Here is a 23,798-nt window from a genome sequence, read left to right as displayed (position 1 = left end):
ACACTTCCTGAGACTCGGTTTGTCGCGGCCACCTGGGGGGTGTCGGCGGGGTCCTTGGGTCCGAACCAGTTCTGGCTCCGGACCGTTAGCGCTGCTGGGAGCGCACCGCAATCCACCACGCCAGACCGCGCACTTTTATATTTTTCACAGCACTGTTATGTTCATTAAACTCTGTTATCCTTTGTACCGTGCTCTGCTTATTTTATACTGGGTCCTTCAAACGCTGGTCGGTTCTCCGGGCTGTGTCCGACACATAACACAGTCTTTTCTTCTTTTTTTCTCCGCCGCTTCCTAAATCCTGCCAAGCACATAAGAGGCATGCATTAGTTTTATTTATTTATTTATTTTTAAATGTAATTTACTCTGTCCGTCTAATGGAAAATTGATTAAAAAAGGGCCGGCACCACTCTGATAGATTCATTTGGCAGCGAGTCTCACTGTGACTAACCAAAATCAACTGGCAGAGCGTATTATTGCCATATGAGACTGCTGCCTTCAATCTATACACACAGTAATAAAGGAATGCCCCTGATGTTTGAAAGCAAAGAGCAGACATCTGGCACAAACTCTAAGTGGGTTGTTTCGCTGTGAAAATATTGGCGCCGCAGACGTGAGATTTGCTTTGTCAGGTGACGCTCACATCAAGCCTGCCCACAGGGGAAACACACCACTCAACAATGGAAACACTGTCATTTCAATTCTCCATTACACATGACAAATGTGTACATTTTTAAAATATTAATTAACGGATAATTTCTCATGAAATATGTCAGCGGTTGTGCAGCATGTGCACTCCATAAACCAGAACCTTTATGTAGGAGGGTGTAAAACATATTTTTATGGCATTGGTCACTTTTAGAGTAAAATACAAAATACACAATAATCACTACTTTCTTAACTTATAATGAGGCATCTGCTATTATATAATGGCTGAATGAATCCTTGTCAGTTGATTGGTGCTTTGTATGTCACATGACATACAAAGCACCAAAGCATACATGCAACTGTTGCTCCCCGCCCCCCTGCACACCACATGTGTTGGGGGGCACAAACCACATGCACGCCCCATGTGTTGGGGTGGAGCAGGGGGCGCGACACGTGCACACATGCGATATACATACACGCCACGTGTTGAGGGGGAGCCAACACTCTGGTACGACACGTGTGTTGCTTGGCTACACCACAATCGTGGGGCACTGACAATTTTCACAGCCAGCTCAAAAGTAGTCGCCTGCTCTCTGTTTTTGTGCTGACTGCGCAAATGGCACCACAGTACCTAAGTGCTCCGCGAGTGGTATTGGTGTTTGTGTGTGACGCCTGCTGAGAGTGGGATCAAATGGGCTCTCACAAGGTATTCACTGTCTCTCAGCCACTTATGTGTGCAAATAGTTGTAGCGACAGGTGTACAAGGCTTTAGAGGCAGCTCAGATTTTTCATTAATGGCATGCAATTCCTCCTTCATCCGCTTGTCGGCTTCAACTGTTTTATGTGTGAAGGGGCCCTTAGTGATGAACCTAGTGTGACACCAAGTTTGATTCCCGAACAGAGAGAAACATTACTAAGGTCCCTTGGGCAATGTCTTTATTCCCAAAGTTTTTCTCAGTATGCAGTTGAATGCCATGCATCATGACAGGAGCATCTCTAGCCCATCTATGACCATGCTCTGCAGCAACTCACATTATGACCAGCAGTGGTACCGCAAAGCTCCTGTGAGTGATTTCCCTCAGGCTTTGAATACTTTGAATACCAATACTTCTGCTCATCATGCATTGCACATCTCAAGCCTGTCATAGCTCCATCAAGCTCTTATGAGCAGCACACCTCTCACTGGAGATATCTTGTACTTACTGAAGGTTTCTTTCATGCTTTCCATAGGTTGCTGCTGGCCAGATGTGAGTAAAGCCTTGGTCACACCATGATGGATCAAAGAAATGTACAAGGAGCTGATACGATCAGTTTATGTTCATTTTTGTCCAGCAAAATGAGTTCCTTGTCAGCTGATGTCAGCTAAATCTGTCAAAAAATATTGAGCATGTTCAAAGTTTTGATTGGAGATCAGGCAGAGAACTTTCTTGCTGCCTCCACTTTTACTTACCATTTTGTCCTCTACTTGTTATTTACTTTTACAATACACAAGTTTATATCTTGCGACTGTCCGATAATACATTCTGGGCTTCTGATTGTCCAAAGCTCCAGCACAAGGTGTAAATTATGCATGAGTGGAGAGAGGATCACTGTGTGGTTTTTAATCTTTTTTTTTTTTATCTGGATCTCAGCCCTTACCGAAAAATAGTACTGATAAGTATATAAAAAGTAAACTGAAGTATACTTGAAACATACTTGCATATACTACCTTTTGGTAAGGGAGTGCCCACAGCAAATATTCTCTCTCTCTCTCTCTCGCTCTCTCTCTCTCTCTCTCCATGAGGAGGTGTGACAGAATTGTTTGGTGTCCCCGCTGTGAGGATAGCACGTGAACAGTGAGGAAATATGACATCATGCTTTCAGACCATGGCAAACCCTGCTCAAATCCAGCTTCCTGCAGTATGTATATGTGTCTATAAACTGGGAAAACTCTTCTGCACAATGCAGATCTTGTTGCCTGTGGAACTGTGATGTCATCTGTCCATCAGAGACCCAAATCCACAGGGGACTGACAAATTTGCCAAAGGACAAAATATTTAAATACGTAACTGATCCTTTTGGTCGATCCATCATGGCATGACACAGCCCTAGCCCTGGCTTGAGTGAGTAAAAGTCCTACCACATATTTGTTTCATCCACCAGTGAAAGCATCTGACTGTCATTAGTTCAAAGATTTAGGGAGTGTAAATGAGCTACGTCACCCATTTTAGGTGCACATGTAGAAACAATACATGGTAGGACTTTTACTAACTGACACCAGATTATCTGCTGCTTAATGACTGCATCATTATTGACTGAAGCATTATTCCATGTAATCTATTTGTAAAACTTGCATATTCCCACAGTGAGCATTTGCTAGAAGTGGTAAAGCTAATACAGCATGCCTGACACCGGAATAACTCTTAGCCCTGACCGTTCATTATGGTTTCTGTGTTTATTAATGTGGTGGGCAACATTCAGGTTGTAGTTCAAATCATGATTCATGGCTCATGCCATGAATTCGTGGTTCCATTCACTCACAGAGGTTTTAATGAAAATGTACTGAAAAGAAAAAGACTTTAGAGTTGGGGTTTGTTCCTTTTCAGATTGAAAATGTAAAATTTTTTCATCTCACGTGGCTGTTTCTTACTCTTTTCTCTATAGCAGGGGTGGGCAATCATGTGCCATAAAGGGCCGAGACATTGCAGGTTTTCCTTGCTACCACTCACCTTCGCAGGTGATTTCATTAATGTTCAGGTGTCTCAGCAGGTGATTTCATTGATGACCAGGTGTTTATGTGCAGGGGAGAAGCTCATCAGCAACCCACCAGGTGAGGTGATTGGTTGCAAGGAAAACCTGCAGTGTCTCGGCCCTCGTTGCCCACCCCTGCTCTATAGGCTTCAGTTCAAAACAGAAATGTAACATTTGTTATAAATGTAATTATGTTAACAGATACTGTATCTGCCAAATATTTTATTGATGAATCACTTGCAGTTTTCTCTGCCAGTCTTTTGAAAACAGCCAGGTTTTGGTTCTGACCCACACCAGCAGAGCTTAGACACTTAATACCAAAAACGTGGACTGCAAAATGTATTCTCAACCACCCCCATTGTACCTGTCTTTTTCAGCAATAGTCTGGTTCATTGTGTTAGTGAAGCCATTCCAGAGTTGACAGTATGTTCAGTTGATGGCAAAGAAAAGCTCTCCTGCTTACTGATGAGCTGTGAACTTTTATTTAGGGATAAGACTGCATGATGTCACGATTATACCGCTCACTATGTCAGATAGAGCATGTGGGTTTGTGAGATAGGAGTTGGACAACAGTATAGAGCCTGAGGTTTGATTTAAAGTGTGTACTTAAGCCTATCTGGATAAGACAATTCAACTACATTGTCCCAGTTCATCCAGCTGTAAATGGGTACCAGCACTTGGCTGGGGAAGTAACCTGTGATGGACTGGTGCCCATACAGAAGGAGTTGTAGGCTCCATTTCAGGGATTCAGAACCAAAAGACTAAACCAAATCTGAATTCATGTAATAAAAGTTAGCACTTTGTGTTTATTGGTAGCTTCAGCTAAATGTTTTATTGGTTTATTGATTTAGCATTACATTTAACTTTTAGGTTAGCTTTCCCCAACAGTCATTTTACATCTATTCTGAGGTCTCGACCAAAGTGGACATTGCCAATCCCATTCCCAATGTCCAAAAGGGCATGTGGAGGAGACACAAAAATGAGATGCCGGAACCACCGTAATGAAGTACTCTTCAATGCAAATGAGCAGCAGTTCTACCCTGAGCTCCTTCTGGATGGCAGAGATAACATCATTTTCTCAGCTGTAAATCACTCTCAAACTGGAGTGGTTTGCTGCAGAGCAACACACCCTCACATCTGCCAACCATGAGCCTCATCCAGACTTCTCTGCATTCAGATACAAACCATCCCAATGCGCATGTGAGAATGCATTGTGAATAAACAAACATTGCTGTGCCATCTGCAAAAAGCAGAAGTGTAACCCTGAGGCCACCACAGCACACAGTCAGACTGCAGCACCTTAATGATGTGTTCACAAATGATTCACACAGTTTTTACTAGAGGGTGGACACAGCAGCTCACTGTGCTCAAACCCTGATTGAATCCATTTAAGAGTCCCTTACACAGCAGGGCGGCTTTTGAGAGAACATTATGCATCCAAAAAACTGGCAGGATGAACAAGGGACACAAAAACACCTTTCTGTGTAAGTGCTCCAGCGTTCCTTGTGTGCTGGTCAGCATTGTAAAGACCAAATTTCTTAGGGATCTATGCATTCACTGAGCATCCTGTGTGCCTCGTCCATGTGACCATCAGTGATCACGGAATCGAGTGTGTCCACTGAGCTCCCTTTGTAGATCCTGACATTTTGGCATTTCCTGGCATTTCACTGTGGAATCAAAATTTGGCACTTCCTGTTTGGGACTCCCTGTAGAGTGGGCTTCACACCACTGTGCAGCGCTTCGCTCGTATTACTTGTATTTTGTCATCTGATTTTTAAATGGACCACAACGGAAATAAGTGTTTTCACTTTCTCGTGTCATCCACACATTTTTAACGTATTTGCAATTACATGAACTTACGAAACAAAATCACACACTCGCGCTTTTAATACAAAAATGATTTACTGCCCCTGCTGGAAAGGAGTGTGAGTCCAAAATGTAATTAGCAACGTTAGCTAATATTCATAGCTTCTCGAAAACTATTCCTCCTATCAGTGTTCCGTTTTGGTGGTGTTCATCCTTCACCCAAAATACATAAGCAAACAGAAACTGTCAGCCGTGTTCTGTTTGTCCGTGATTAAATTTGCTTGCTTGCAAGCATGCACACACCCACACATGAACAGCTGTTTGTCTTTACCACATGCAGGTGCTTCATATTTAAACACAAGAAGGGTGGACACACATTTCACTCATGGTGTCAACAACATGAGACTGAACTCACTCATAGTAACAGCAACATAACTTAACTAAAGTGACAACCAATTGAACTAGAAAATCACCATAAATCAATAAAACTAACACTGTTTCCTAACATGAACCACAATAACATTTAAAACCCCAAACTCCCATGGTGTATTGCAGCACAAAATCCATTGTTTATAGGTTAGCTAAAATTGCTAATTTCGCCAAAAAATATTAGCCCTATCAACTTTCAGTTTTCGCAGCGTTCATCCTTGACCCAAAATACATAACCATGCCAAACAGCACATGTCAGCTCTCCCCAGGTCTTGTGTAATCAAAGCCACACACACACACACACACACACACACACACACACACACACACACACACACACACACACACACACACACACACACACACACACACACACACACACACACACACACACACACACACACAAACAGGCCACTTGGCTATTATAATATAGATGTAATTCAGACTTATTTGCAAATCTGAGGCAAATTAGGTTTTCAAATCAAATCAAATCAAATCAATTTTATTTAAGGCGCTTTATATTGTAAGGCAAGGCCATACAATAATTATGGAAAAGCCCCAACGGTCAAAACGACCCCCTGTGAGCAAGCACTTGGCGACAGTGGGAAGGAAAAACTCCCTTTTAACAGGAAGAAACCTCCAGCAGAACCAGGCTCAGGGAGGGGCAGTCTTCTGCTGGGACTGGTTGGGGCTGAGGGAGAGAACCAGGAAAAAGACATGCTGTGGAGGGGAGCAGAGATCAATCACTAATGATTAAATGCAGAGTGGTGCATACAGAGCAAAAAGAGAAAGAAACACTCAGTGCATCATGGGAACCCCCCAGCAGTCTAAGTCTATAGCAGCATAACTAAGGGATGGCTCAGGGTCACCTGATCCAGCCCTAACTATAAGCTTTAGCAAAAAGTAAAGCTTTAAGCCTAATCTTAAAAGTAGAGAGGGTGTCTGTCTCCCTGAACTGAATTGGGAGCTGGTTCCACAGGAGAGGAACCTGAAAGCTGAAGGCTCTGCCTCCCATTCTACTCTTACAAACCCTAGGAACTACAAGTAAGCCTGCAGTCTGGTCAGGGTAATGCCATCCAGAGTAAGGATCTGGTTAGACACCATGTTTCTAAGATTTGTGGGGCCAAGTACAATAACTTCAGTTTTATCTGAGTTTAAAAGCAGGAAATTAGAGGTCATCCATGTCTTTATGTCTGTAAGACAATCCTGCAGTTTAGCTAATTGGTGTGTGTCCTCTGGCTTCATGGATAGATAAAGCTGGGTATCATCTGCGTAACAATGAAAATTTAAGCAATGCTGTCTAATAATACTGTCTAAGGGAAACATATATAAAGTGAATAAAATTGGTCCTAGCACAGAACCTTGTGGAACTCCATAATTAACCTTAGTCTGTGAAGACGATTCCCCATTTACATGAACAAATTGTAATCTATTAGATAAATATGATTCAAACCACCACAGCGCAGTGCCTTTAATACCTATGGCATGCTCTAATCTCTGTAATAAAATTTTATGGTCAACAGTATCAAAAGCAGCACTGAGGTCTAACAGAACAAGCACAGAGATGAGTCCACTGTCTGAGGCCATAAGAAGATCATTCGTAACCTTCACTAATGCTGTTTCTGTACTATGATGGATTCTAAAACCTGACTGAAACTCTTCAAATAGACCATTCCTCTGCAGATGATCAGTTAGCTGTTTTACAACTACCCTTTCAAGAATTTTTGAGAGAAAAGGAAGGCTGGAGATTGGCCTATAATTAGCTAAGATAGCTGGGTCAAGTGATGGCTTTTTAAGTAATGGTTTAATTACTGCCACCTAGACATGTTGATGGTTTGGAGGAAGTAACTAATGAAAATAACTCAGACAGAACAATCGGAGAGAAAGAGTCTAACCAAATACCGGCATCACTCAAAGCGGCCAAAGATAACGATATGTCTTTGGGATGGTTATGAGAAATTTTTTCTCTAATAGTTAGAATTTTATTAGCAAAGAAAGTCATGAAGTCATTACTAGTTAAAGTTAAGGGAATACTCGGCTCAATAGAGTTCTGACTCTTTGTCAGCCTGGCTACAGTGCTGAAAAGAAACCTTGGGTTGTTCTTATTTTCTTCAATTAGTGATGAGTAGTAAGATGTCCTAGCTTTACGGAGGGCTTTTTTATAGAGCAACAGACTCTTTTTCCAGACTAAGTGAAGATCTTCTAAATTAGTGAGACGCCATTTCCTCTCCAACTTACGGGTTATCTGCTTTAAGCTGCGAGTTTGTGTGTTATACCACGGAGTCAGGCACTTCTGATTTAAGACTCTCTTTTTTAGAGGAGCTACAGCATCCAAAGTTGTCTTCAATGAGGATGTAAAACTACTGACGAGATACTCTATCTCACTCACAGAGTTTAGGTAGCTACTCTGCACTGTGTTGGTATATGGCATTAGAGAACATAAAGAAGGAATCATATCCTTAAACCTAGTTACAGCGCTTTCTGAAAGACTTCTACTGTAATGAAACTTATTCCCCACTGCTGGGTAGTCCATCAGAGTAAATGTAAATGTTATTAAGAAATGATCAGACAGAAGGGAGTTTTCAGGGAATACTGTTAAGTCTTCAATTTCCATACCATAAGTCAGAACAAGATCTAAGATATGATTAAAGTGGTGGGTGGACTCATTTACATTTTGAGCAAAGCCAATTGAGTCTAATAATAGATTAAATGCAGTGTTGAGGCTGTCATTCTCAGCATCTGTGTGGATGTTAAAATCACCCACTATAATTATCTTATCTGAGCTAAGCACTAAGTCAGACAAAAGGTCTGAAAATTCACAGAGAAACTCACAGTAACGACCAGGTGGACGATAGATAACAAATAAAACTGGTTTTTGGGACTTCCAATTTGGATAGTCAAGACTAAGAGTCAAGCTTTCAAATGAATTAAATCTCTGTCTGGGTTTTGGATTAATTAATAAGCTGGAATGGAAGATTGCTGCTAATCCTCCGCCTCGGCCCGTGCTATGAGCGTTCTGGCAGTTAGTGTGACTCGGGGGTTTTGACTCATTTAAACTAACATATTCATCCTGCTGTAACCAGGTTTCTGTAAGGCAGAATAAATCAATATGGTGATCAATTATTATATCATTTACTAACACGGACTTAGAAGAGAGAGACCTAATGTTTAATAGACCACATTTAATTGTTTTAGTCTGTGGTGCAGTTGAAGGTGCTATATTATTTTTTCTTTTTGAATTTTTATGCTTAAATAGATTTTTACTGGTTATTGGTGGTCTGGGAGCAGGCACCGTCTCTATGGGGATGGGGTAATGAGGGGATGGCAGGGGGAGAGAAGCTGCAGAGAGGTGTGTAAGACTACAACTCTGCTTCCTGGTCCCAACCCTGGATAGTCACGGTTTGGAGGATTTAAGAAAATTGGACAGATTTCTAGAAATGAGAGCTGCTCCATCCAAAGTGGGATGGATGCCGTCTCTCCTAACAAGACCAGGTTTTCCCCAAAAGCTTTGCCAATTATCTATGAAGCCCACCTCATTTTTTGGACACCACTCAGACAGCCAGCAATTCAAGGAGAACATGCGGCTAAACATGTCACTCCCGGTCCGACTGGGGAGGGGACCAGAGAAAACTACAGAGTCCGACATTGTTTTTGCAAAGTTACACACCGATTCAATGTTAATTTTAGTGACCTCCGATTGACGTAACCGGGTGTCATTACTGCTGACGTGAATTACAATCTTACCAAATTTACGCTTAGCCTTAGCCAGCAGTTTCAAATTTCCTTCAATGTCGCCTGCTCTGGCCCCCGGAAGACAATTGACTATGGTTGCTGGTGTCGCTAACTTCACATTTCTCAAAACAGAGTCGCCAATAACCAGAATTTGATCCTCGGCGGGTGTGTCGCCGAGTGGGGAAAAATGTTTAGAAATGTGAGCAGGTTGGCGGTGTACACGGGGCTTCTGTTTAGGGCTACGCTTCCTCCTCAGAGTCACCCAGTCAGCCTGCTTTCCCGGCTGCTCGGGATCTGCTGGAAGGGAACTAACGGCAGCTAAGCTACCTTGGTCTGCACCAACTACAAGGGCCTGGCTAGCTGTAGAATTTTCCACGGTGCGGAGCCGAGTCTCCAATTCGCCCAGCCTGGCCTCCAAAGCTACAAATAAGCTACACTTATTACAAGTACCATTACTGCTAATGGAGGCCGAGGAATAACTAAACATTTCAGACCCAGAGCAGAAAAGTGCGGGAGAGACAGGAGAAGCCGCCATGCTAAACCGGCTAAGAGCTAGTAGCTGCGCTAAGCTAGCGGATTCCTAAAAACACACAAAGTGAATAATGTGTAAATAATTTAGAGGTGATTCAGCAGACGGAGTGCTTTAGTTAAGGCACGTGAAGATTACACTGTGAAACAAACCGTTATCTAGATCAATCTAACTGCGCAGATTAAACAGCTAACAGATACAGCAAAACACCTCTGTACTCCGGAACAGGAAGTGATACAATACCGCAGTGAGAGCCAACCACCAGTAGAGGCCACAGTCAGTGACTCTTAAATGGAGAACTTTGTACTGAGTGGTCAGTACAAAGTACACAGTCATGTAATTCATCAATAAAGAAATTCAGCTGTTCTCAGCAGGTGCCTGAGACATAAGTGTGATTATTTTTCAAATCAGCAGAGATGTGCGAATCAGTCAGAATAGCTGAAATCAGTGCAGGCGAGCGCGCGCACACTTCTGGATCTGAGGCGAAGGAGCTATCAATCAGCTTGCATAAATAGGTATTCTCTTTAATCCAATCAGATGGTATAATCAAGCACAATGCCTGTGATTGCTTCCCAGCCTCGTGAGATTTGTTCCAATTGAGCAGGCTGCATTTGGAGCGCAGGCTGATATCTGAGTGGAGGCACAAACTGAGGTTTTTGAGCTGCACCCTTTGGAGATTTTGCCTCACAAAAACCCAGAGTCCCGTTTCTGAAGGAGCAAGATAAAAGTGTGCCTATTTCCAAAGAGCCTACTTCTGAAGTGCTCCCCGCACAGCACCTGGAGATAATAACTATAATTAACTTTATGAATGAGGTGTGTTTCACACAAAAAGCTATTCTCAGGTTGGCAGTGAGTCAGTGTTCTAAAACAATGATCAAACTCATGTCATTATCACAGTGAAAGCCTGATCCATGTTTCATCTTAAACAGACTGATCAGTGTGCCACTGCAGCTCAGACTGTTTAATAAGAACACCTTACCACTTACACTTTATTTCTTTATTTCCTAGGTACATTGCATATTAACACCATTTCTATAAACATATAGCTGCCTGTGGTCTTGTACTCAGACAGGAACACTGAAGAGCTCAAATGATCATTTTAATGGTTGAGGCCAATCAATGTGAAATCAATGTATACTCTGACTGCAGCACTTGAGAAGCAGAGTGACGAATCAGAGTGTCCGGGTTTGCGATTGTACTGGATCAAGACTAAGATCCAGGCTTTGAATGAATTTCTGGACTGTACCGTAAGAAGTGTATCTGCATGTGGTGAAAGTGTTAAACTTGTATACATTCACTTGTCTCAGCAGTGACATACATGTATCTGGTTCTTGTGCCTTTGAGATTAAGAGATGCATTGGGAAGAGCTTATGGAGTCATGATGTCTCTGGACAGAGGTGTTTTTGGTAATGCTGATACCTGCAGGACAATGAAGTTCCAAGTCTTCAGCATCCTGGTGCTTCCTATCTTACTGTATGGTTGTGAGAGTTGGATGCTATCCAGTCATTAACCACCTAAATCACAAGAGCTGGCCATCAGCCATTTTCCGGCAGATTTCACTTTTAACAAGAGATTTTGTCATGGAAAGCCGTGCGGAGGCTTCGCGCGTAAAGACCGATTCGCTTTGGAAGCGAGACAAAGGAACACCTCCATTTCGGTGTGTCAGAGGACAAGTTTGGACATGTCTATCTCGTGTTTCAATGCTTACCAGTCCAGTAAGTATCAGTGAAATTGTGGAGAGCTGGACATGTCCAAACTTGTCCTCTGACACGCCGAAACGGAGGTGTTCCTTTTGTTGTGTGGGCCGCTGAAGAGGAGGTACTGCTGGCCCACCACCACCAGAGGGCGCCCTGCCTGGAGTGCGGGCTCCAGGCACCAGAGGGCGCCGCCGCCTCACGTGAGCAGCTACGGTGACAGCTGTCACCCATCACCTGAGACAGCTGACGGCAATCATCTGTGGGGTATATCAGCAGGACGGCACCTCCACCTCATTGCCGAGATATCGTTTCTACCTATGAGGTAACGTATCAAAGCTGACAGAGTGTATCCTTTTGGATTAGTGCATAGCTTGTGGATTACTGTTCCAACGAGAGGTGGAGGTAACTTCCCTGCGGTTCGGAGTCTTGGGTGCAAGCGCGCCCCCATCTAACTGTTCTTTGTTCCTTACCAGCAGTACCAGGTCCGACACGTGGAGGCAGTGGCCACCTGGGAGTTCGGGACTTGGCGGCTCCAGTATTTCCGGGGTCCTGTGGCGGAGGAGGCCGTGTGGTTCGGGTCTTACCTTGGAGAGGCGTCTCCTATCTTCGAGCCTGCCCACACGACACTTTTGTGAATTGACTGTTGTCCATTTCGTGATTGGTTGTATTCGTTGTGCACGTTCACAACAGTAAAGCCTTGTTATTTGACTTTCTCCATTGTCCGTTCATTTGCGCCCCCTGTTGTGGGTCCGTGTACTGACACTTTCCCAACACCTTTGTCTCGCTTCCAAAGCTAATCGGTCGTGATGCGTGAAGCCTCCGCGCGGCTTTCCATGACAAAATCTCTTGTTAAAAGTGAAATCTGCTGGAAAATGGCTGATGTCCAGCTCTTGTGATAACCAGAGAAAGAGCACACGATGGTCTCGTATCCACAGAGCCATCCCTTTAGAAATGGTCCGGTGGATTGTGCCGCGTCGTCGCAGCTCGGAGCGCGGCACACTGAGCGTCCTTAAAGGGGTCCTTAAAGCTGTAGTAACAGACCTTATTCTCTGTGAAGCCGGTAAAATTTTCACCGAAAGCCAGATAAATTTTTCAAATGGTTTCCAGGTGCCAGTCTCTAACAGCTTCTGAAAAAATTCTGATGGAAAAAAAGTCCAAATCATTCCGCCATTTCCAGACAATGAGAATCCGACGAGGGGGCGGGGCCACTCCTTCCACAAGACATGCTCACAGGCGAATGATGTCACTGACAGGCGTGGAAAAACTCACGGATGCGCACAAGGGTTCAAACATGTCTGACGTAAAAGCATATGAATGAAATCCATATAGTTTTTGAAAAAAATAAAAAGGACCGTTACTTTATTGACAGACCTCGTACTTTAACTCTCATTGTCCTTAAACTAATTTAAGAATAAAAAGGGTGTGCTTGGGTGTTGCTGTTGTAGTTTGACCTGATCTGTGTACTTTAACATCAACTGCACTGAGCTTCGCTTGTTAAAAAAAATCATTTGTTGCTTTGACAATGATTATAAAAGACAAATAAAAAAAACTGTATGCAATGCCAAATTGTGTCAATGAACACGAGCATTTTTTTAAAAAAAATTCATCAATATGGCAGATGTTAGGTGTCAGAGGTCCAGTCATGCTGACACGCAAGTACACAGTGTAGATTCTCCTCCATAATAGAACAGCTACCATATAGGTGTTCACAAATAGCCAAAATCAGTAGACACAGTTGTTGCACATATGCAAGTTTATGGCACATAGCATTTATTCTCTGGGACTTTGTGTTCCCTAAATTCATTCTGTAAGGCATTCTTCCCAAGCAAACACAGTACCACTCTTCAACAACACCAACCTTGTGAAGAACCTCTGCCTTAAGGCAACACTCAGGGAACAGAAGTGCTTTTTGAGTTCTGTAGCACACATAGACTGGACCAAATGCCTTTCCGGTCTTCATCCTCTTCATAGCTACATACTGGACAAAGCCACAGGCATCCGGATAGTATTCACAGCGCTTCACTTTTTCCCACATTTTATGTTACAGCCTTATTCCAAAATAGATGAAATTTATTTTTTCTTCAAAATTCTACACATAATACCCCATAGTAACAATGTGAAAAAAGCTTTTCAGATTTTTGCAAATTTATTAAAAATAAATACTAATAATAAAAAACACTACGAAATCACATGTACGTACGTATTCACATTTGCCAAAATGATGATGATGAAGCTCAAAACTGAGCTCAGGTGCATCCTGTTCCCAGTTGATTGGACATGATTTGGAAATACACACACCTGTTTACATATAAGGTCTCACAGTTGACACTGCATGTCAGATCACAAACCAAGCATGAAGGAATTGTCTGTAGACCTCTGACACAGGATTGTCTCCAGGTACAAATCTGGGAACGGGTATAGAAACATTTCTACTGCTTTGAAGGTCCCAATGAGCACAGTGGCCTCCATCATCTGTAAATGGAAGAAGTCTGGATCCACCAGGACTCTCTAGGCCACCTGTCTAAACTGAGAAATTGGGGGAGAAGGGCCTTAGTCAGGGAGGTGACCAAGAACCCAATGGTCACTCTTTCAGAGATAAAAGGCACATGGCAGCCCATCTGGAGTTTGCCAAAAGTCACATGACAGACTCTCAGACCATGAGAAACAAAATTCTCTGGTGTGATGACACAAACATTGAACTCTTTGGTGTGAATGCCAGGCGTCATGTTTGGAGGAAACCAGACACCATCCCTACAGTGAAGCATCGTGGTGGCAGCATCATGCTGTGGGGACGTTTTTCAGCTGCAGGAACTGGGAGACTAGTCAGGATTGAGGGAAAGATGAATGCAAAAATGTACAAAGACATCCTGGATGAAAACCTGCTCCAGGGCGCTCTTAACCTCAGACTGGGCCGACGGTTCATCTTTCAGCAGGACAATCACTCCAAGCACACAGTCAAAGATATCAAAGGAGTGGCTTCAGGACAACTCTGTGAATGTCCTTGAGTGACCCAGCCAGAGCCCAGACCTGAATCCAACTGAACTTCTCTGGAGAGATCTGAAAATGGCTGTGCACCGACACTCCCCATCCAACCTGATGGAGCTTGAGAGGTGCTGAAAAGAGGGATGGGCAAAACTGCCCATGTAGGTGCACCAAGCTTGTGGCATCATATTCAAGAAGACTTGAGGCTGTAATTGCTGCCAAAGGTATGTCAACAAAGTATTGAGCAAAAGGTGTGAATACGTATGTACATGTGGGGTTTTTATTTTTAATTAATTTGGCATAAAAAAAAAATCATGTTGGGGTGTTGAGAGTCGAATTTTTAGAGGAAAAAATGGCTGTGAATACTTTCTGGATGCACTGTATACAAAGATTCAGAAGAGCCATTCTGAAGGTGATAAATTACTGCTCTGGGTGTTGCCATTTTGGCAGGACTCACTCTGCCTACGCTAAAGCCAAACCATAAATGGATAAACAGGTGAAGCATGGGTGAGACCTTGCATGATCTTGGCAGGACAAATCAAGCCCCCATCTCAAGAGTTACCAAACAAGATAAGCTGACAAGCTAATCTTGGTTCAGGTGTTTATTAAAAGATATTTTTTAGCACTGGGTGGGGTCTGTCCGGGATAAACTCCCAAACTATAATATGTAGCCCTAAAAACTATATATATTCTGAATCCTCATGACATGGGGAACAAACTGGTACCATTTTTTTTAAGTTGAATTGAAAATTATCCCAAAATAGCCATTTATTTAAGACCATACAGTGTTGTACCATGTGCTCTTCATGCTGCCACTTCTGTCTGTCTTTCTATCTGTCCGGGATAAACTCCCAAACTATAATATGTAGCACTAAAAACGATATATATTCTGAATCCTCATGACATGGGAAACAAACAGGTACCATTTTTTTAAATGTTGAACTGAAAATTATCCCCCAAATAGCCGGCTGTAAGTATGACCAGGCAGATTCAAATTTCCAGCCCTGTATATGTGTTGGCCATCTCTGTTTATTTAATCCCTTTCTACAGCACACTCAGCACAGCACAGCCCCACACACTCAGCAAAACAACAACATTCTGAGGCTGTGGGTATAACCAGGCAGATTCAAATTTCCTAGCTAGTTATTACATATATTTGTAATAAAGTGCTCAGAAATAACAGAGACAGTCCTCCAAACAGGTAGGAGTGACCAGAGCGCCGACTCTGCTCAGAGCGGTCACTCAAAATGATTACACCCCTAATTATGCACAACGTTATGGCTTGAAACATGTTAAAGAAATGCGTTAGGAAAAAAAAAAATCACCCCATGTACAGTTGTCATAGAAACTACCTATAGAGATCAATACTACTTTTTTAAAACCAGGCTGTAAACATGTATTCCTGCTATTATTAAAGTTGGACATTTTAATGTAGGCTTCTATGGGAAACTGCTCCTTTTTGGTGCTAGCCTCAAGTGGTAATTCAAGCAACTGCTACTTGTTCATCTTCCTGTTGTGCTTCATTTTCGACAGCCTGAGGTTTCTGCCTGGTTGCACATCAAAAGCATCAGTTAGGAAACTACAGTGGATGCTTTAAAAAAAAAAATTGCCACATGCAATAACAAGTTCACAGATGAATGCTGTGCTTGGCACAGTAGGTTTTAAGATGATCAGTGAGTAAGTTGATTCTTCTATAAAAGTTACGTACTGAAGACTATGGTAAAAGAGACATATGGAGAAACAAAGGACAATGAACTTATTTGGTGACCACATAAAAGAACTTGGTTTTTGAAAGTGAAAAGTGAGTAATATTTTATATATTTATTAAAAATGACGGTTGGCAGTTTTTTTTTTTTTTTGAGCAAATGGGAATGCACCTCAAACTTTTGCACAGTGCTGTTCAAGCACCACAACAAAATATGACACCTGAAAGGCGCCAAACTATCAAACAGTGATGAGAAATCTGCTTTTTGAAGTTATTTGATGGAGCACTTTACTGTTCTGTCCAATGCTGTTTGATTTCATGAGTGGGTGTGCTTGATTTTTACACCAGCTTTGCTCCATCTTATTTAACATTTCATTCGACAAAGCCCACTTTAAAGACCGCTTATATTTTCTAAAAGCTCCAAAGATAAAGTATGTAATACATACTCATGCTGTGTAATCAGGCAGAATTTTATTACGCCTTCACAATGATTTTTTTTTTCCCCACAGTGAATCTAAAAGTTTAACTCAAACAATACAGGACAAGAGCGGAGAGCAGCAGAAAGAAATTCAGATTAGTGCATCATTGTGTGGATTCTTGTGGCTCACTCTCATGCATTTTATGTCAGCCTTAGCGCTCTTGTACAATTAATTACCTGTACTGTAGCTTCAGCTTCTGTTTAGTCGATTAGTTCTGCACTTGCATGAACATCAAGTTAACAAATGTCCTCAGGGTGGATGGGACAGTTAATTATCTTCAGAAAAATTGTGTCAGGAAATGTTTTTGACAGAATAATTCTTTACAAGATTCAGATTTAGTTGCCACTTAGCAAATGAAGCAAACTGGTTGAACCCACAAGAAGTCAACAATTTCCTTTTACTATCTGAACAGAAAAGTAAGCCCCCTTCTCCCTTGTTTCACTCGGGGTCACCACAGCAGATCTGAGGTGAATTTGCTTGTTGATTTGGTACAAGTTTCATGCTGGATGCCCTGCCTGACACAACTCCACATTACATGGAGAACAGGCAGGGTGGTCTTGAACTGGGAACCTTCCGCATTGGAAACAAATGCACTCAACCACTTGGATACCACCCCTGCGGTAGTACCGCCTGAACATAAGCATCAATATAAGTCATGGTTCTATGCAGCCTATGTTGATTTTCATTCACAAAGCGTGTGTCACAGACAACTGAGTTGACCTCTAGAACTTCCAGAAAATTTGTTGGAACCCCGACAAGTTGCTAAACATCATAGTTGACTTATATCCAAGTATTGTGAGTGCTGTGTGGATTCAGGACAGAGTCTCTCATGTCTTCCCAGTGAGAACTGGTCAATGCTTGGGATGGATGGGTGTTGGGTTGGTTGGTTGTGGAAATCAGCAGCTTAGGTGCTTTTGTTAGTGAGGAAAATTTTAATGACCTTTATTTTTCAGACAATGCTGTGATCTTTGTGGTATCAATAGCTGCCTTGATTGCACCAGTGCATGCTCCAAGACCTGACTTGAAACACTTACCTGCTACTCATTTATTAGTCTGTCCGTGTGTTGACCAGTGTTCAAGTATAACGGTATACAACACAACAACAACAGGTCAATATTTTGTAAGATATCACACATATCAAGCGCCTTGGGGCAACTGTTTGTTGTGATTTGGCGCTATATAAATAAAACTGATTGATTGATTGACATATTAATGTTGAGTGATTCAGTATGTATTGATAACCTAATTTTTTAGTCATGTTTGCATATTGTTCAGTGGCCAATCCTTTTGAAATGTGATCAATAAACAACAAAAAACAAACAAACAAACAAACAAACAAAAAAAAACAAAACAAACAAACAAAACAAAACAAAAGAAACAAATGAAGATGGTGATATGGTTTCATTCCAGATAGACAAATTTCAAACAGATCAATTTAGCAATAAAGAGACCAAATTAACCCTAACCCTATTAATAAACCTTAACACTATGCCTAAACCCTAAGACGGTACAATCTGCAATCCTCCTAGTAAGTGTATATATGTATTTATGTATATCCCAGGTCATCATACTGCACAATATTTTTGTTAAATCTGTTTTACTGTATTCAGACTGGACTTTTACTACGCACTGCATATACTGCATTTGTGTCCCATTTGTACTTTACATAGCATTTCTCTATTTTTCATTCTCTTGATGTGCCATGTCTTGGTATATGTGTTTGCACACTTTACTCTGCCCACTGTTGCACAATTCAAATATTACTGGCGCTGTGACACTTTGAAATTTCCCCATGTGGGGACAAATAACAGAAGATCTTATCTTATCTAAAGCTAAATACAGAAGCATTGTGTATTTTCAACAAAATGTCAAATTTTCAAAAAATAATCAATATATTACATATTATAAATATATTTGACAAGTTTCTCAAAAATGTCTAATTATACATTGTTAGAAATGGTTGATCCACATATTTTTAAACGAACTGGAATTGTCTATCTGTAATGTTTCCAAATGGTAAAAACAGCAATCTGTCAAACTAGAATTCATCTACTGTATCTGGAATGACACCAGTGGTATGTGGGGTGAGTCAAGACTGGACTGGGTTTAATGTCACACACCACACAAAAAAGCCCACAAAGGTCAAGTGAGGGTAATACTGTACCTGGACTGGCTTCAGGGAAGGGCATGGTAGTGATTATGGTGGTGGTGGTTGTGGTGGTGGCTGTGGTGGGTATAGGGGTAGTGGTGGGAGCATCTGGATGAGAAAACAAATACACGACACACACGAGGTGAGAAACCAAATAAAGGACATGGACATACATGAAATGATGGTGGCGCTATTTGGCCATTGGCTGTCTGCATGACACCAGGTGGACATGAGATCAAACCTCTGTAGTGCACACAAATACGACAAACCCACCTGTCAGCAACAGAGCTGAAGCCTTTTGAGTCGCATGTTTGCTCACTGTGACACAGACAATGCTCATAATCATGTGAGCAACAGGATGAATGACTAATTTGTCCTTGTGTTGTACTGTACATATTATACGTTTCGTTCAGTGTTTTCCACAGCAATTAATAAGTACATAGGGTTCCTTGGCTGAAATCTCTGGCATCTCAACTGACATCAGTGAACACTAACTTAAAAAAAAAAAAACTTACAAAAATAGAAATCAGTGAACCAGATGGGTGAATTATTTTGTTTTTGCCTTGTTGGTTTAGTTGCCTGCATCATTACTACACGAAGAGCTGCATTGCACATGGTAATTCATCAATGTTTTCCTCAAGATGTACTTAAACACTATCAATCTTCAAACAGAGAAGTGATTTTGGAACCCCACCTGCCTGAAATAGATTCCAACAAAGCATGATAAATCAACAAGGCTCAAAATAACCGCAACTGATGTTGATCTGTCACCTAAAGTTAATCCTGGAGTAGTACTCATCTGGGCTGCTTTTATGTATGGCTACTTGTATTTATGACTGTTCCTTTTTGTAGGTTGAATAAGAAAATGCATCTAATAATAATAATAATAATAATAATACAGTTGTGCTCATATGCTTACATACCCTGTAAGAATTTACAAAATTCTTGCATTGTTTTGCATGAACTGCACATCTGAGATCTTCCCAAACTGGATCATGATACGGAAGACAGGACAGTACGATGGCCACTCCAAAACCATCACGTTTTTTTTGCTGTAGCCACAGAAGGGTTGACTTGGCCCTGTCCTTCAGATCATTATCATGCAGAAAAATCAAAAATTTTGATTAAACTGCATGTGCCTTTGTAATCTCCCCCTCTCCCAAAATAATCAGAGATCCATCTCCAAGTAATCAGAGATCTACCTCCATGCGTCACAGTCAAGACGGTGCCCTTTCCATCATGGACCTTGTCGACTCATCGTCAAAGAAAGCATTTATGGTGGAGTCAACGAAGTTCAATTTTGGTGTCATCACTCCAAATGACTTTGTTTCAAAAATTCTGAGGCTCAGTACTAGTTGGCATATCATAAGCATGCCGTTTTGTGGTATTGGTGCAACCTGACCACGCAGCCCGTTCTTGCTCAAGTGACTCCTTACTGTGGATCTTGGAATAGCCACAGCACTTTCTTGCAGTATGGCCTGTATTTCAGCTGAAGTAGTTTGTGGGTTTGTCTTTGTATCCTGATCAGTTTTCCAATTAAGGTTAAAATTTGTTTTTGGCCCACCTTGTGGCAGAACCACTAATTATGTACTTGACTTTGAACACTACTAGCTGGCATTTTCAAATCTTTGGGTATCTGTTTACTGTATTTTCCAGAGAATAGGTCACATTTTTTACAAGATTTAGAGGACCTTGACTTGTACTCTGGTGCGACTTAAATACTGAAATATCACATATTTGTTGTATCTAAGAACAACAATAATAGTAGAGAAGCTTGAATCTTCGACTGGACAGAGTTGCTTGCTCGCATCCAGCAACCCAGTCCAGTCGAAGATTCATGCTTCTGTACTGTGTAAACCACCTGGACAACTGAGAGTCTTCACAGAAACAACAATAATGACTATTTATATAGGACTTTCCCAAGAATCAAACCATAAACCAAAATAAACTCTAATAATAAAAAATAAATGCCAAAGATAAAAATTATACTACAAAAATGCACAAAAATCCCAAATTAAAGAGCTGATAATACAGAATAAGTGTGATTTATACGCTCGTGTGTCTTGCAGTCTGAAAAATGTGGTATATCCTTTACACAGTTCAACTCTTTTTCTTATCTTTCTTATCTCTTATCTTTTCTTGAAGGTATTTTGACAGTTCTTTTGCTTTGTCCATGTCTCAGTAGCCAGCAAACTCGCTGTGCAGAGGTCTCACAAAGGTTATGAAACTCACTGACTACTTACTGTATTTTCTGGAGTATACGTTGCACCTGTTTAAAAAAAAACTGCCTCTTGAAGAGGAAAAACTTACATATAAGTCATACCGGAGTAGTCACACCTTTCTTCTGTATAGTCATCTCATGAATTTGGGACTTTTGTGCAATACTGTAGTATACTTCTTATTATTGGCTTTTATGCTGTTATTAGTAGAGTTGATTTTGTTTAGTGTGTTGATTCCTATGAAAGTCGTATAAATACTTACTATAAATATTATTATGAATAACAAACGTGATCTTTTCAGTATATAGGTCACACATACTCATGTGTGACCTATATAAGTCACACATGAGTCGCAGGACTTCCGAACCTAATAAGAAAATGTGACATACTCTGGAAAATATGGCATACAAAAGCACTAATTACAATCAAACATGTCACAGCCGTCCTAACAAATTACACCGATGTAGGTGTGCCAACTTATTGGGCCATACATTAAAGGCTATATACACTTCCACTCATGGCTATTTGGGTGACTTCAATTATCACTATTTAAAAAGGGCACACACTTATGTGATAATAAATGGCTTCACCTCACCACTTTCCTTAAATGAATGAAAGGGATTCTGCATGATCAATTATTTTCAAAAACTGACCAGTATTTCACAAATTATACAAGTGTATGTAAACATATAAGCACAACTGTAATTGCAACAACAGATTTATTAAATATTTGGACACATTTTATTCAACCCTAAGTGGATACCATTTACCAGCATTATTAATCCATTTTCTGTGGAAAGCACTACCTAACATGCTCAGAGATAAGACTTAAAAGCTAACTGATGTTTTAAAAGCAATCAGTGAATGGAAGAGCACAATGGAGAGGGATAATGCAATGACCGACTGTGTAAAAACAAAACCAAAAAGCTTAAACGCTGAGCGGGAATGGGGCTTGTTGAGGACACACACCAGAGACCATTTTCCTCCTACAGCTTTTCCTTTTTTACTTCATTAGTCGGGTTAGACTCCCCCTCCTCGACAATGACCAGTGGGAGATATCAAAAGTGACACTTTCCCCGATGAAGAGGCAGGGGTGCAGTGATGTGAAGCTGCTGGATGTGGTTACACAACTCCCATGCTGCTCTGATTGCCTGCACACTTTGAAAAATCTGTTAGGGTTATTAAAAGGTGCAGAAATATCAGTAATTTGAGTTGTTGGTACAGAAGGAAGACAGAATTAATGAAAGGAGGTGTTGTTGAAAGGTGAGGAGAGTGAAAGTGCATGCAGAGGGAAGAGGAAATTAAGCTGAGAGGATGACGGTGGTGCTTTTAGTGGGTAAAAGTCATCTAACTTTGGGTATTTTACATGTAATTGCATATGAAAAGATTTGCATCAACATGTTTTTTATTGGATGTACAGCATGGAAGATATTTTACTTTTGTTAACAGTCTGTTGAAGCTTAGAAAAGGTAAAAAAAAAAAAAAAAAAAAAACTGTTGAAGATGATCACGTGTTGAAGTGTGACTCCCACACATTCCCCTCCAAAAGTAACTCTGTTTTTGCAGAAACCTGAAGATGTGACAACATCAAAAAAAAATATGAAAGGCTTCAGATGCATATCCTGAATGCCATAATAAAAATATACAAGTAAATGTATATACTGTATGTCTGTAACGTTATTTTGATGATGCATGACTTCATTATGAGGTCATTCATATCAATCATTTACAAATATTTTCACATATGAATATGTGCTTTACGTCATCCATGTAGGCTTGCCATTTGTTGAGATGTACAAAATTGTGTTTTTCAGAATATGCTTTCCTTGACCACATGACTACAAAATCTATTGTATTTTCTGGAGTATAAATCACACCCTTTTTCTGTAATATGAGTGCTTTAATTAGAATTTCTGTACATTGTTGTTGTGTACTTATTATAATAGGAATTTATTACTTTATTATTTGAGTTGATTTAGTTCAGTGCTTTGATTCCTGGAAAAGTTTTCTTTCTTATTTATTAATATAATAAATAAGAAACTTGTAATTTTTCAGTATATAAGTCAGGGGTATAGTTGCAGGGCCTCCCAAACTAGTAAAGAAAAAAGAAAAAAATCCCCCATGATTTATACTCTGGAAAATATGGTCATCACCTCGACAATAGATATCTATCCAAGTAATATTCCGACCAAGTTTGAAGAAACTTTTCTGTTAGGGGATTTACGATTATCAAAGCTAACTTTTAAGTTTGCTGTGACAACTGCTTTGCAGATGCTGATATACAACCCCTGGCAAAAATTATGGAATCACTGGCCTTGGAGGATGTTCATTCAGTTGTTTAATTTTGTAGAAAAAAAGCAGATCACAGACATGAGACAAAACTAAAGTCATTTCAAATGGCAACTTTCTGGCTTTAAGAAACACTATAAGAAATCAAGAAAAAAAGATTGTGGCAGTCAGTAACGGTTACTTTTTTAGACCAAGCAGAGGAAAAAAAATGGAATCACTCAATTCTGAGGAAAAAATTATGGAATCACCCTGTAAATTTTCATCCCCGAAACTAACACCTGCATCATATCAGATCTGCTCGTTAGTCTGCATCTAAAAAGGAGTGAACACACCTTGGAGAGCTGTTGCACCAAGTGGACTGACATGAATCATGGCTCCAACACGAGAGATGTCAATTGAAACAAAGGA

The 23,798-nt window shown here is 40.9% G+C and overlaps 1 protein-coding gene across 6 annotated transcripts in view; it reads right to left on the bottom strand.

Moving 5' to 3' along the window:
- The window catches only part of cadm1a (cell adhesion molecule 1a), a 1,471,967-nt gene that overhangs the window by 82,629 nt on the left and 1,365,540 nt on the right, over positions 1–23,798 (bottom strand). For 4 of the 6 annotated variants that reach the window (XM_034177827.1, XM_034177825.1, XM_034177829.1 and 1 more), the window contains one exon: positions 18,899–18,991. The exons of the other annotated variants lie outside the window; for them this stretch is intronic. In XM_034177827.1, the coding sequence (XP_034033718.1) occupies positions 18,899–18,991 (93 nt within the window). The remainder of the gene's footprint in view (positions 1–18,898; positions 18,992–23,798) is intronic. 6 annotated transcript variants of the gene reach the window in all.

Source organism: Thalassophryne amazonica, chromosome 9 (genome assembly GCF_902500255.1).
Source record: "Thalassophryne amazonica chromosome 9, fThaAma1.1, whole genome shotgun sequence".
NCBI classification, from domain to species: Eukaryota; Metazoa; Chordata; class Actinopteri; order Batrachoidiformes; family Batrachoididae; genus Thalassophryne; species Thalassophryne amazonica.
The sequence above is the reverse complement of the archived record's forward strand: the minus strand, read 5'-3'. Positions and strand labels throughout refer to the sequence as shown.